The 13,182-nt window shown below is 48.6% G+C and overlaps 2 protein-coding genes across 14 annotated transcripts in view; one reads left to right on the forward strand and one right to left on the reverse strand.

The window, feature by feature from the left end:
• NRG2 (neuregulin 2) overlaps positions 1-3,065 on the forward strand; it is a 174,863-nt gene extending 171,798 nt beyond the window's left edge. For all 3 annotated transcript variants that reach the window (XM_075442267.1, XM_075442269.1, XM_075442268.1), the window contains one exon: positions 593-3,065. In XM_075442267.1, the coding sequence (XP_075298382.1) occupies positions 593-1,250 (658 nt within the window). In that variant the 3' untranslated portion in view covers positions 1,251-3,065. The remainder of the gene's footprint in view (positions 1-592) is intronic.
• Positions 3,066-6,816: 3,751 nt separating this feature from the next.
• Positions 6,817-13,182, reverse strand: part of PSD2 (pleckstrin and Sec7 domain containing 2) — a 98,271-nt gene continuing 91,905 nt past the window's right edge. For all 11 annotated transcript variants that reach the window (XM_075442153.1, XM_075442149.1, XM_075442155.1 and 8 more), the window contains 4 exons: positions 12,584-12,741; positions 11,373-11,517; positions 10,144-10,287; positions 6,817-8,564 (listed from right to left, as the gene is read on the reverse strand). In XM_075442153.1, the coding sequence (XP_075298268.1) occupies positions 8,358-8,564; positions 10,144-10,287; positions 11,373-11,517; positions 12,584-12,741 (654 nt within the window). In that variant the 3' untranslated portion in view covers positions 6,817-8,357. The remainder of the gene's footprint in view (positions 8,565-10,143; positions 10,288-11,372; positions 11,518-12,583; positions 12,742-13,182) is intronic.

Genomic DNA, 13,182 nt, shown 5'->3' on the forward strand with positions numbered 1-13,182 from the left:
TGGGTGGCCATTGGATGAAATCTCCTCCTTAGAAGAAGGTGATGTCGAAGCAAGGGCTGTTTGGAGAGAGGGTAGACCAGACCTGAGTTGCCATACTAATATTGTCACTACAGTAGATGAAAATGGTAGATGCCTTTTTGAGACATAAGATTTTTGAGAAGTCAGAGTAAGCAATGCCCGGGCTTTCCACATCTGAGGCCTGAGCAGGGAGAGGGCGTTTCCAGGACCTTCCTCAGAGGCAAGCCCGCCAGCTCCAGAGGGAACAGAAAGCAGTCGGCAGGCAAACAAGAGTCTTGACTCAGCCTGCTGGGGCATGCTGTAAGGTTTGCAGTGATGCAGGGTGGGAATTGCACACAGAGTCCCTTGGGAGAGGCAGTCCTGGGATACACAGTGCATGGTGCTCAGCAGCTCACCTTACCTCAGCACAGCGGTGCAAGGTCCCTCTGCCTTGTTTCCTGGGAGATGCCAAGCTCCAGAACCAGCTGCACTGGAGGCCTCCTGTGTCCCCGCACCAGGTGTTCAGCAGAGTACGGGCATAGCTGAAGGTTTTTGGGGTTGTTTGGTGTCCAAACGGAGGTGTTGCTTCTTTCAGGTACGTGTCAGCCCTGACCACACCAGCACGCCTGTCACCTGTCGACTTCCACTACTCGATGGCCACGCAGGTGCCCACCTTCGAGATCACCTCTCCCAACTCAGCTCACGCTGTCTCCCTGCCACCGGCGGCCCCCATCAGCTTCCGCGTGGAGGAACAGCAGCCCCTCCTGCGGCGGTACCAGCTCCCCTTCCAGGACACGCAGAGGTACGACAGCTACTACCAAAGGAAGACCTACCTAAACGACAGCATGGGCAGCCTGCCGTCCAGCCCCTTCCGCATCACAGAGGACGACGAGTACGAGACGACACAGGAGTATGTCACAGCGCTAGAGCAGCCAAAGAAAACAGCCAGTAGCAACAGGCGGTGGAAAAAATCCAAACTGAATGGGCATGTCCCTCACAGAGCCAGAGCCGTCCGGGACTCCTTCTCCTTCAGCAGCGCCTCTTACAGCGAGTCTGACGAGGAGCTGGTGGCCGAGAGCACGCCCTTCCTAAGCACTCAGAACAGTGAGGCGGCGCAGACAGAGTCGCCCCCGCTCCACCGGCTGGGCGACAGCCGGACTCACTACTCCTGCAGCAGACACAGTGCTCACGGGGAGAGCGGGCGCAGCAGCCTGGCGCACACGACGCCCAAACCGGACCCGGATCCTCTCTAGGTGCCTCCCAGACTCGCACGTCTGCAGACATAACCCGCATGGAGGAGGCCAAGGAGGGTGACAAGACAAAACAAAACAAAAATAAATATTTTTATTTTATATAAAAGAGGGGGAAAAATATAACAAATAAAATCTTTTATTTTCATTTTAGCAAAGTTGTCTTATAATAGCTAACAGCAATGACTTTTTTATAGGGAATCTCTATTTATATGTAATGTCTTGATTTACAGCTTCCGAGAAAAAAGTGGGGGAAAAAAAAAAAGAAGAAACGAAAACAAACAATAAAGTTAAAAAAAAGCGGGCCAATTTTTGACTACTTAAACATAGAAAACAAAACTATCGTGGTGCCTTTTGCTGTATGCTAGTGCTGGGATTCATGCCGAGGATTCTGTTTCAGTAGCATTTTTAAGATCATAGATTTTCGTTTGGGAGACAACCTGTCATAAGGGTGCTCTTCCGTCACAAGAAAACAGCCTTGCCACTTTGCCCCCTACCCTGCTATTAATGATCTTATTCTTTAAGGTATTGTTTAGACACACATCAAGGACATGAGTGGGAGCATTTCGATTGTCATGTCTAATGGGGATCTGTCTTGCCGTGTAAAATACTTGTATTTTTGCTTAAATCAGGAGAAGAAGAAACCCAACAGCACCGTACTGAAATGCAGAAATAATGTTTCTTCTGCACACAGGTAGGAAGAGAAAATGAAATCGTACAGCAGCAGCAGCCCTTACAATATAGCTTTCAACATACGGCCATTTCCCCTGTGGCTCTGAAGTTGGGTTGGCACAGGTTTGTAGTCAAACAAGGCAGACACCCATATGAACGTGGTGAAATAATATCCCGTTACCTACAGTTGAATCCAGTTCACCGAAACCAGCCTTGGCAGGCAGACGGCACTGTGCGGTGGTCCCAACAGGGCAGTCTCCATTCAGCTGTGGTGCCCTGTGACTGCATTGCCATACTGGTGCCGTGCTGGCCACGGTGTCCCAGTGACCGAGCAGTGTAGCCACGGTGCGGCATTGGCCAGGGCGTCATGTGCTGTGGTGCTGTAGGGCTGCCAGGGCTGTGGCGTCCTGCGTGCTGTGCTCGGCTGCGGTTCAGGCAGTGCTGGGAGGACACTCAGAGGGCGGCCCTGTGGTGTAGCATGGCTATGGCTTACTCTGGACACTGTGCCAGGTAGCTGCCAGCTGTGCTGCCTTGGGGTTTGGCAGGAGCCTGAGCCCTTTTGGCCCCGCTTGTTGCCCCTGCATTGGCTGGGAAGTGTCCTACATGGGGCAGCCCAGCGAGCAGATTCTTCTGTGCCTCCGTGCCGTATATTGTAAAGACAGTTGTTACCGTCATGTCTTGCGTTCGATAATGGACGTCATGTTTCTGAACTCAAAGAAGCTCTGGCCATTGGCGCTCTGGCGCAAAGAGACAGTCCTGCGTGTCCAGGCAGCAGAGCATCCCCTGTGGAAGTGCCCCTCTCTCCTCAGTTCTCTGCAGCAAACCTGTTTACATTGTAGCCTGACTTTTTTCTTTTTATATTTTTACTTCTGCATGTCCTTTGCATTTCAGATACTGTAGATTGGATGCATGGTGAAGCTGTGACTGAGAAGATAATACAACAATTGACAGTGTATTTCATTTAACTTTTAGCAATAAAGTAACTAAACCCTCTATTCCTCACCCATGATGGGGTCAGATAGAAAACTCTGCTAATTTGTCATAAGATGATTGTCAAAGTTTGCTCTGGATTGTCTGAATGTCAGAACTCTCGACTGTTTAACACTTGAACATTTTTTATATTATAAATAAAATAAGAAATAAGAAGCTGTGGGCTGCATTAATCTCAGGTAATATGGAGGGCAAATGGGGAACTGTGACTAGTACCATACACAGAATCACAGGCTGGTTGAGGTTGGAAGAGACTGCTGGAGGTCATCTGGTCCAACTCACCTGCTCAACCAGCTCACCCAGAGTCAGTTGCCCAGGACTGTGCCCCATCAGGTTTCGAATATCTCCAGAGATGGTGGAAACTTCTGCAGTGCTTGGTCATCTTCAAAGTAAAAAAATGTCTTCTTGTGTTCAGACTGAATTTCCTATTTTTTGATTTGTGCCCATTGCTTCTTGTCCTGTCACTGGACACTACTGAGAACAGTCCAGCTCCCTCTTCTTCATTGCCTCCCATCAGGTATTTATGCACATGGATAAAGTCCCCCTGAGCCTTCTCTTCTTCAGGCTGAAGAGTCCCAGCTCTCTCAGCCTCTGCTCATATGAACAATGCTCTGGTTCTGTAAACAACTTTATGCCCATAGAGACTCACCAGTGGGTGTTTTTCTACCTGGCATGGACATTCGACCTTCACTGCAGGGCTCAGGAGTAGAGGCTCACTGAGGTGAGTGGATGCTACCCACACGTCTCCACCTGCAGACCGGGAGATACCCCTTCACCCCACCTGTGGAAACTTTCTGTTGTGCCAAGGAAGGCCAAAATGTATGGCATGTGCTTCACTGGCTGACACTGAGTTCAGTGACTCTTGCAATAGAGTGGAGATGTGTTGGGTCCAATTCTGCAAGTGCTATGCCGCCATGCAACATATACCTACCCACAAAACTGGTCCCTTCTTCAGCTCTTCCATGTCAAGTCTTGTGTCTGACTGGCCCCCATGTAGGGGAATCACTGAGAATATGGTGTATTCACAGTAAGCACACTTCCTGAGCTTGCACCCGTGCCTCAGTCCAGTTTGGACTCTACTCCCTTGTTGCTGCTCAGTGAGATGAACAGGTGCCCAAAAGTCCCATCTGAACTCATCTAGTTGGAGAGGGATCTGCTACACACTGGTCTGAGTCAACCCCATAGGAATGCACAGAGCCATGAGAGAAGTCCCCAGTCCTCATAAGGATGCCCATGCTGAAGGCCAGGCTAAGCACACACACAGCTTGGGCTTCTTCTGCTCCAACTCTCTCCATTGCCTTGAAGCTGACTTGGATGGGTCACAGGCCACCCCTAGCATCCATTGCACGTGCTGTGGGTACTCCAGCCAGACCAGAGGGCTCAGCACTGCACCTTGAATAAAGGCATCTCAACACTGATTTCCCAAAAGTTTAAAGGCTAAAGGATGCTGCCCTCCTGCCACGGGGCCCATGTGACCCAACAGCAATGTTCAAAGGAGGTCTTAAATGTCTAGGACTGGGGATAAAGGAGGTGAATCAAGTCCTGATTTGAGTGACATTTGGTCTTACTGGACGAAGGCAGCACTACTGTGCATCTCTCCACCCTCCCATTACTCTTGGGACAGGCTGCAACTCCCCGTTGCCTTTGGTCGTCCAATTTATCTCCTCCAGCATCTCCTGGAGCATGATGAGATGGACAGGAATGGGCAGAGAGCACCTGACCCCCTGGAAGGGACATGTGTGGGAGGTCACTTAGGGTGAGGATCCCTGGGGAAACAAGCCAGAGAAGAAGAGAGAGATAGGAGGCCTTTGAGTTCCCAAGGCAACCCCATCTCCCTGCCTGGCTCTCCTCAGCATCTGTTAGCTGGTGAGCTCTGTTCACGCAGCAGTCCACCCAGGGCTGGTATAGCAGTGCCTGCATTAAAAGAAGGCTCCTGCTCTTGGGCCTCCTGCTGCCATGCTCTGGGCTGGGGTGTAGAGTGACAGTGTGGCCGAACTTCAGGGTATGCTCAGTGCAGCTGATCCACGCTAGACATCACCTCTGGGTGCCTCAGAAAGGAGCTGCAGGTTTGCCAAGTGCTGCCCCGTGCAGGGGGTGTTTTCCTGCTCCGTTGTTTGTAGGGATCTCTGACTCTGCATCTGCTGAGACACCATGAGCTCTGAGCCATGGCAGCCTCATGAGTTCTTGTGGTGATTTCTTCTTCAGTATGCCCTTTGATTCCATAATTGTGTTCTATATTTGGAGGTAGTTCAATTTTCTCTCCAGCTGTCTCTGAAGGAAGCCTGTATCTCTCTCCTTTTTCCCTGGCTGTTTTATTTTTAGACCCCTCATTTCCAGTCATGTGTATCCCTAGGGTTTGGCTGTAAATATTTTACAGCAGTTTTCACAGGTCGGGGGAGCCACCAAAGCCTCCTGCCAGCTCTGCTCCACATGTATGATGCCTTTGCCACCCTTCCCAGAGGGAAGGGAATTGCTCCACTGACACATACGGCATACGGGGTGACACAAACAGGAGAGGAGCATCAGTTCCTGGCTTTAGGATTGCAAATCTTCCCCCCTAAAAAAGTCCTTCCAAAAGGAATTTGGTGTCAGGTTGTGTCCAGGAGAAGGGGCCTGGCAGGAAGGTCAGGCTGAACCAGCACCATCAGGGGATGCTGTCTAAGATCTGGAGCAGCCGTGCTGCCTGCTGGAGGGAACACGCTAGGCCTGTGCCAGGAAGTGCATTTGGGTACCTCCAAGCGGAGAAAATGATGTGGCTGCTTAATTCCTCCGAGATGCTGCTCTTGTCTCTTGGTGGTATGTGGCCAAGTCCTTCACCTCCAGGGAGGGAAAGAGGGGGGAAAAAAAAAAAAGCATTTTCTTCCTGGTCACAGGCTGAGGCTGCGGGTTGGTCAAACAAAGCATTTTTGGGTATTCTCAGTCTCCTCTTGTAGGTAAGATGCTTACTACATCTGCACATGCATGTGCACCTGAATCAGTACTTGAGCATCAGGGCAAACTGCTGGTTGTCAGTAAGTGGAAGTTCAGCCTTCTTAGCTGTCTTGTCAAGGGCTGTTTAATGCCAGCTGTCACCCTTTCCACCTGCATTGGGCGGAGAGTCTCATGGCTCTGAGGCACTTTGCTGGTGCCCAGAGGAGACTTTGCAAGATTCTCCTTTTCCCTGCAACTTGCTCTTAACCAAGAATAGCAGAATGGCACCTTCAAGACGGGGGACTGAGCTGCTCTTGGTGGCTTCCTCAAACACACTGGACATGTCATTGTCTGCTGGAGAGGATGGTCAGAAAGGACAGACTGAGGTACAAAATATTATCTGGGATTTTGGAGAACAAGAGTCAGGCCTGGCTTTCCCCCAGGCTTTCACTGCAGGAGTCTGGGCACCAGACGCTTCATGTGAATAGCAGCACCTTGGAGGAATTCAGTGGAAGGGATGCTTGTACAGTGCCTGACACAAATGCAAGATGCCTTGGAAAAACCATCATGACACTCAGTGAAGCCACGGGCTTCTCTGGGAACAGTTCCCAGAACATCTCCGACCACCAACGCAGATCTTGGTGTCTTTCTCTTCCCATAAACCCCTACGTTGCATGTGGACAGACAGAACTGTGATGCACGAGACAGATGGGAGGGTTACCTGAATGTGTTCCCAAAGCAGCCCATCTGTCCACACCTGCTCCAGAGGTGAGCCATCCATCCAAAGCATGGGCAGGCCAGTGCTTTCAGCACCCAGAAGGATGGGTGGGCTGGTATACCACTTGTGGAAAGGCATTGAGATGTTCTGGTGCTGCCTGTCCATGGGAGCCTGGCTTTCATGCGGCAGGTGCTAGCAGAGACCTGTGTCAGCCTGGCCATCTAGTGCTGTGAATTCTGGGACCGATCCAGCACATGGTGGAACTGTTCTTCAGACCAGTTCTCTTTACCAACAGATTCAGCTTTATTGTTATTCTTTTTTACATGATTCTTAGTGCATTACTTCAAATAAACTATCAAACTGTACAAACAAACAGAGATAAAAGAAGAAATGACAAAGTTGGGCAGAGGTTTTTAGCATCATGAGCCATCACGGAAAAGAGTAGTCCATAGGCTTTCGAACGTTGAAGGTCCAAACATATCTTATTTGTTTGTTTAAAAATATGCTGCACAATATAAACAATAAATGACCGTAATTAGCAGCTACATGATCCTTCAAAACTGTAATTTGATTACTGTGAATGCACCTAGGGGAAAGAAAAGCAATCTGAGATAAAGGACCAAACCAAACAGTGAAATAAATAAAGTGTGGGAGGACAGTCGTGGCTTTGAAGGGCAGAGGAATCACTTCTAGCACAACAGTAAATTATTGGACCACAGACAGCAGAAAGGAACAGAAACACAATTCCGCACTTGAATGAGTATAGCATGTACATCGCAAAATGGAGGAAGTACAACATTGATGGCAGGTGGAATCGCTCCTGCACATAAAGGTTCATCTGCATCTGAAGCACAGCTCCAATTGTGCCTCAAACCCAAAGTGGTGGATGCCATGGATGCTGAATAAGCAGCCACTTGGCCAGTTTGTCTGAACAAGCAGGGACAGGAGAGCGATGTTTCACAGCAAAGCCAGGTGGGATTTCTATGTGAGTAAAAAAAGGAGAAAAGAAAAGAAAAAAAAAAAGATACATAGGCTACTGCATTTTTTTAAAACATCCTGGTGGGCTGATCAGACCCTCCATGGTTCCCAGTGTCTTCCCCAGGCAGCTTGCCTTCACTTGCACACTGAGGTTAAAAAGCCACATTAAAGTTTCCTTATATATATATTTATTTATATATATTCATATGTATATATATATACATATAAAAAGGATAAGGTGACAGGAGGCACTTCAGGCCTCTCCTGCTGTGGGCAGATGACATTCCCACATGCTGTGCTGAAGACACCTCTCTCTTGGTTGGTGACTAGCTCATGACATCCGTCCTATTGTGATGTGCTGAATGGTGCTCCTTTCGGGGGAGGGATAAGCTCCCTGCCACTCTGTACCCTTCTCTGGGAGCACTCGTGGTGCCACAGACTGTCATATTGGCTGAGTTCCCTGCACTTCCAGCAACTGTGGACATGAACCTTTGGGACCTTCGGGGGTAAAGGAGGAGGAGAGGGCTGGTGGAGAAAAGAGCAACCTGGCCCTTGGAGAACCAGCATATCCCTTTGTTGTGCAGGCTGCAGTAGGAGGAAAAGCAAAGCCACTGGTGCTGTTGGGGATGGAGACAAGATTGTGTGTCTATGATGCTGAAATGCCAGAGCGCTGCCAAAGAGAGTCAACTAAAGCTTCTTTGATTTCTTTCACTAGAGCAATCACCGTGTCATACATGTCTACGGTTTTGCTCATGTAATTTCCTAGATATAATTGTGCTCATTGATCTAGTCCAGGAGCGCAAAGTATCGCCGTTTCATCCCGCCTATGCGTGCGTTCGTTGTTAAGTGTTCTGGTCTAAAATGTCCTTTTCCGGCTTACAGCTGATGGACATGTGCCCTTGGCTCAAGGAAGGGCTTGAATGGGTCTTCCGCAAAGCAATGTCATCAGCTTCCACCTTGAAGAAACTGCTTTCAATTCTCTCCAGGTCATCTGTCCCAACTTTTATCTTCATGCACAGCAGGTTGATGTATGTCTCATAGCGGCTCTTCTGCAGGGAAAGAGGGAACAGAGAGCCTGAGAACAGGGACAAGCTACAGCATGCATGGACAACAGAGGCAATGCCATCTGCTACTGCAGGAAAACCCATCCTATATCGTCAGGATCCCACGAATCACACCCAACAAGTACTGTTTATCCACAGCACAATGACTGGTCTACGCAAAGCAAGCAAAGACTGATCAACCCATCATTGAAAGGGTTAAGGAGAAAGGGGAGTGTTGCGCAAAACTCTCAAGTTGCTTTTTCGGGTCTTGACTGCCACTCTGATGGCTTAAGGTGGATACTGCAGGCAAAACCAGACCAACAGATCTGCTCCTTTCTGATTTAGGAGTTCCCCTTGATTGGCTGAAATACTTCTGGATGCCATTGTTTCTATCCAGTGATTCACTTGTTACTGCTGAGTTACGCTTCCATTGCTCCTCACAGAACACAGCATAAAGGGGTCATCTCCTCTCTGCCTGGCTCTTTTATTCCAAGGCTAGATGGGACCTCTTTTTATGGACTTGTGTAATACTAATCCTTTCCCCTAACATATCAGAGGTAGCCTATGTGCACTTCTTTGTCTGCACAGAGAAACAAGCATTTCTAGAGTAAGTCTCATAAGACAGATGAGATGAATTATGCCGTGGAAGTGCCAACTTCTCCTTGCAGACTGAAAAGGCAGCCTAAAGAAAATGCTTGGATGAAGACTTCTCTGCAGGCATCCAAAACAAGATGTCTGGAAAACAGGAGGCAGCAGCAATAAACAATTTGAAGGGTAGGTACAATGACAAAGGAACCAGCAGCTGGAAACTGTGGCTTTGGAGAGTCAGGCTGGACATTGCACAGAAGGGTGGTGTAGCCTTGCTACGCAGGAGGTGGGACATTTTCACCCTTGGAAATTTCTTAGATGTCACAAAATGACCCACTTAGCCTGGGCTAATACTGGGAATAATCCAAGCTCCTGCTGGAAGCAGGACTAGAGGTCTCCAGCAGTCCCTTCCCACTGACATCTATGTGGCAGGAATCACATCTTCTGCTCAACACTCAGTGGGACAAAATATCGCATCTTTCCCCCAACTAAATGCTCCTTAGAATTTGCAGAGAGTTTAAACTTAGCTACATGCATTCTCAAAAAGTCTTTAGTCAGTTGTAATGCAGGTTTTGGCTTTATTTATAGGAGTATTTGCAGCAAAACAAGGTTAATTGTCCCAAGGAATTCCTTTAGCTTTTTATTAATGTTGCTGAAAAAGACTGATGCACACCGCGAACTGAACCACTTTCTTACTTGAGACCTGAGGAAATGTCAAGTTTTGGCACAGTAAAGGAAGATTTTATTTCTCTCATCAGTCTTCCCCTGCTTTGGTTAGAAATCACAGAGGGGAGGAAACGTCTGTTATTTCTTTTTTTAGATTCAGTGCAAAACAGTGAGGCTTGCTGCTGCTGCCACAAGACACCCAGCTTGTGAGCCCTCGTCCTTCTCTCTCCTTTCACTGTCTCCCAGGCTTACAGCATCCACTCCAGAGTTCTTAGTTGTCCTCAATCAGCCGAGGCACCATTTATCACAGAAAAGACGAAAGCTCTTTTACCTCAAATATTAGGTAATGTTCTTTGAGTCTGTATTCCTCAGCCTCTTTTGACTTAAGGCTCTTCTCTACAGGATGTGATTTATGCTCTGCTAATTCGTCTGCAATCTGCTTCATTTTATTTTCATGAGACCTCAGCTGTTCCTCCTGCCAAGAGAAGTATATCAGGTATCAAAACATAGGTGCGCAACACCCGAGTGCACCGCCTGCCTGTTGATGTAGGATCTGTCTCTGCAAGGATGTAAGCTTAGCTACTGTGCTGGAGCCAAAGGTGTTCAGTACATTTGCAAATTCATCTGATAAGGAGCAGCTGAAACACAGGTATTTGAGTAAGATCAAAACTCATGTATCGCAAGTGCCAAGAGTGGATTTGTCTGGCATCTGGGCTTCTTTAGCATCATAAACACAAAATGCTCTGCATCCTTTAACAGCCAGACAGAGCCAGCAGTGTCCCAGGGTCTGCTCATCCTGATCCTTTTTGAGGTAAAACTACCCTCTCCATCTGGGCTCTCAGAAAGGCAACATCTAGCCACATCTGGTTAAGCAGATAGGAGCTGTATCTCTGCCCTGACACAGCAGGCTGTCCTCCCCTTTGCTGGGGGCCAGTGGCAGTATGTCCCTGCTTTTTGGAAGTGCTAAGTCATGTTTGGCTTTCCCTGGACAGTGCAAACAAAAGCTGCTCTTTGGATGGCAGCTGGCTGTTGCTCTTCGTTAACTAAGCCTTAGGCAGCCATGGTCCAGTGCACCCCCATCCCCTTGCTTCCAGAAATTGGCCTTCCTCACTGAGTGGGACTCAGACTCCCCCTTCATCTGTGGCTTTTTGGCTTAAGAGGGAACAGGGTGCCATCTCTGAGTGCCGTGTTATTAAATAAACCAAGGCTGTAATCAGCTGTTGGGCTCAGTAGCAGCAGCTGTTTCAACTCCGGCAACATAAAGGTGCCAAGATGTGATGGGCAAAGAGCAATACACAAGCCAGAATCAACAGCCATAGAGGCAAGTGTGTGTGCGTAGGGTTGCTTTATAGCCATTGCAAACGAAGCATTGACCAAACACCGGGATTTGCCACTGTCTGTCCAAGTCACCCACTCCACCTCTCTGTTCCTGCTCTGAGCACCTGATGTGTCTACCAGGCAGGACCTGGAGGAGCTGCAGACAGACTCAGCCTGACCCTCATGCTGAAGGGATGGCTTAGCACTGGACACCCCTCCTTTGCTCCTTCTCTCACAAGTTACCTGGCACAGCTTAGTCATGGATGAAGGCAGGAGCGGGCGGCAGAACTTCTTCATGGAGCAGATTGCAGCTGGGAAGGCTGGGGCAGAGAAAATGGCAGCAACAAGGTTGATTCGCAGGATCCAGGAGAGCATTTCTTCTTTACTTCTGTTACAGAGGTGGGAAGCAAAGAGGGGGTGTCTGTAAAAGCTCCTGACCCAGGACCAGCCTGCCCAGAACAACCCTGGAGTCACCCGCTCTCAGGAGGGCCATCAGTGGCCTTGTTTTGAAGCCATTTCTGTGTCACACTGGGTTGTGAATAGAGGAAAGCACTTGCTAACTGGCTCCTCTACAGTGCCCTAGTGATTTCAGGACTGTTGTCTACCACTTGAAATCCTGGCAGTCCTGCCTTCTTTATCAGCTTTGATTGCATTTCCTGGGGAGCTGGGGAGAGGTAGCATGGTGGCAAAGGCCAAAGACACACTGCTCTTCGGAAAGTGGGAGACAAACAACAGAGGTCCCACGGAGTAAGTGGATCCCTCATTTGTGTCATTTGTGGGGCACTGCCCAGGGTCTCGCATGGGATTTTTTCAGGCACTGCTCCCCCAAGCCTTCAAGTGGGTTTTCACCGCACAAATTCAGATGTCGAGCTTTAGCTTGACATTATTACCCCAGTCCAACTTAGAGACAATATCACCTATCACAGCAGGAGATGAGAAAAACTTCAGGCAGAAAATGACTCAGTCACACCTGACACTTGTTAGCAGAGCAACATTTCTCTGCAATGGACTAAGGAAGAAAGAAGATATAGCCTGGCTGGGGAAATTTGTTTAATGCACTTTACACTGTTTCCCCATCAAAAGTTGACAAGGGGAATAATCAGCTTCTTAGTTCAATGCATCATATAGATTTTCTCCTTTCCACAGATTGACAACAGAAGTTACTAAGAGTAGCCCTTTACTCAGTACTTTACATCCCAGCCCATCCTGCTCATATCACCTTCACGACAGATGAGAAAGGACCTCCAGGACTGACATACAACTACCAAGAGTGACAGGTAGAAACTGTGACCCCATGACCGAGTCCTTTGCACAGCCCTACAGACATCACTCTCAGCCCTCACCCCAGGTTTGTCCTCTAATGTGCACGTTGATATGGACAGGTCAGAGGGAGTCTGCTGGTGGCTGGAGGACAGGCTGCCCATCCAGGCTCTGCGGGAAGAGCTGGTACTTACGGGGCCTGGAAGAGGAAGACTCTCCAGTCAGCTGTCTTCAGCTTGAGCACGTTGGACTTCTTGCTGTAGTCAGAGGCTTTCGTGGCTAAGGCGTGGTGCACACGGATGGCATTCTTCAGATCCACTTCAGAGAGGTCTTTGTCAGGTTTATATTCATCCTGTGAAGAGGAATGTTAATTGGATAATGACAACACTAACATTTGCGGGCTACTTTAATGAACCTACCTTTCTCTCTGCACTATAATCACAGAGTGCCAAGACCAGGAAAAGCACTGCTTTGTACAGTAAATGCTAGGAGCTGATAATGATAATAATTAACATCTGGCAACTGCTTCCATCATTAAGTTCATTGGGAAGATGTGAAGAACGAGATGAAAGTTTTAAACATAATTATCAATAGTTATCTCTAACAGGGCACATGCCTTAGGCTTTGAGGGAAGACACAAGACAGAGCCAGGTTTCTGCAGAGCTTCAGCCACAGCACAGAGCTCAAGTGGGGATGCAGCTCCCGGTCATCAGCAAGTATCAGCAAGTGCCTGCCTTGGTGCTGCAGTTTTGTGTGATGGAGGATCTGGGCTTGGGTTTTGCACAGTCTCGGG

The sequence above is a fragment of the Opisthocomus hoazin genome, chromosome 23 (genome assembly GCF_030867145.1).
Source record: "Opisthocomus hoazin isolate bOpiHoa1 chromosome 23, bOpiHoa1.hap1, whole genome shotgun sequence".
NCBI lineage: Eukaryota > Metazoa > Chordata > Aves > Opisthocomiformes > Opisthocomidae > Opisthocomus > Opisthocomus hoazin.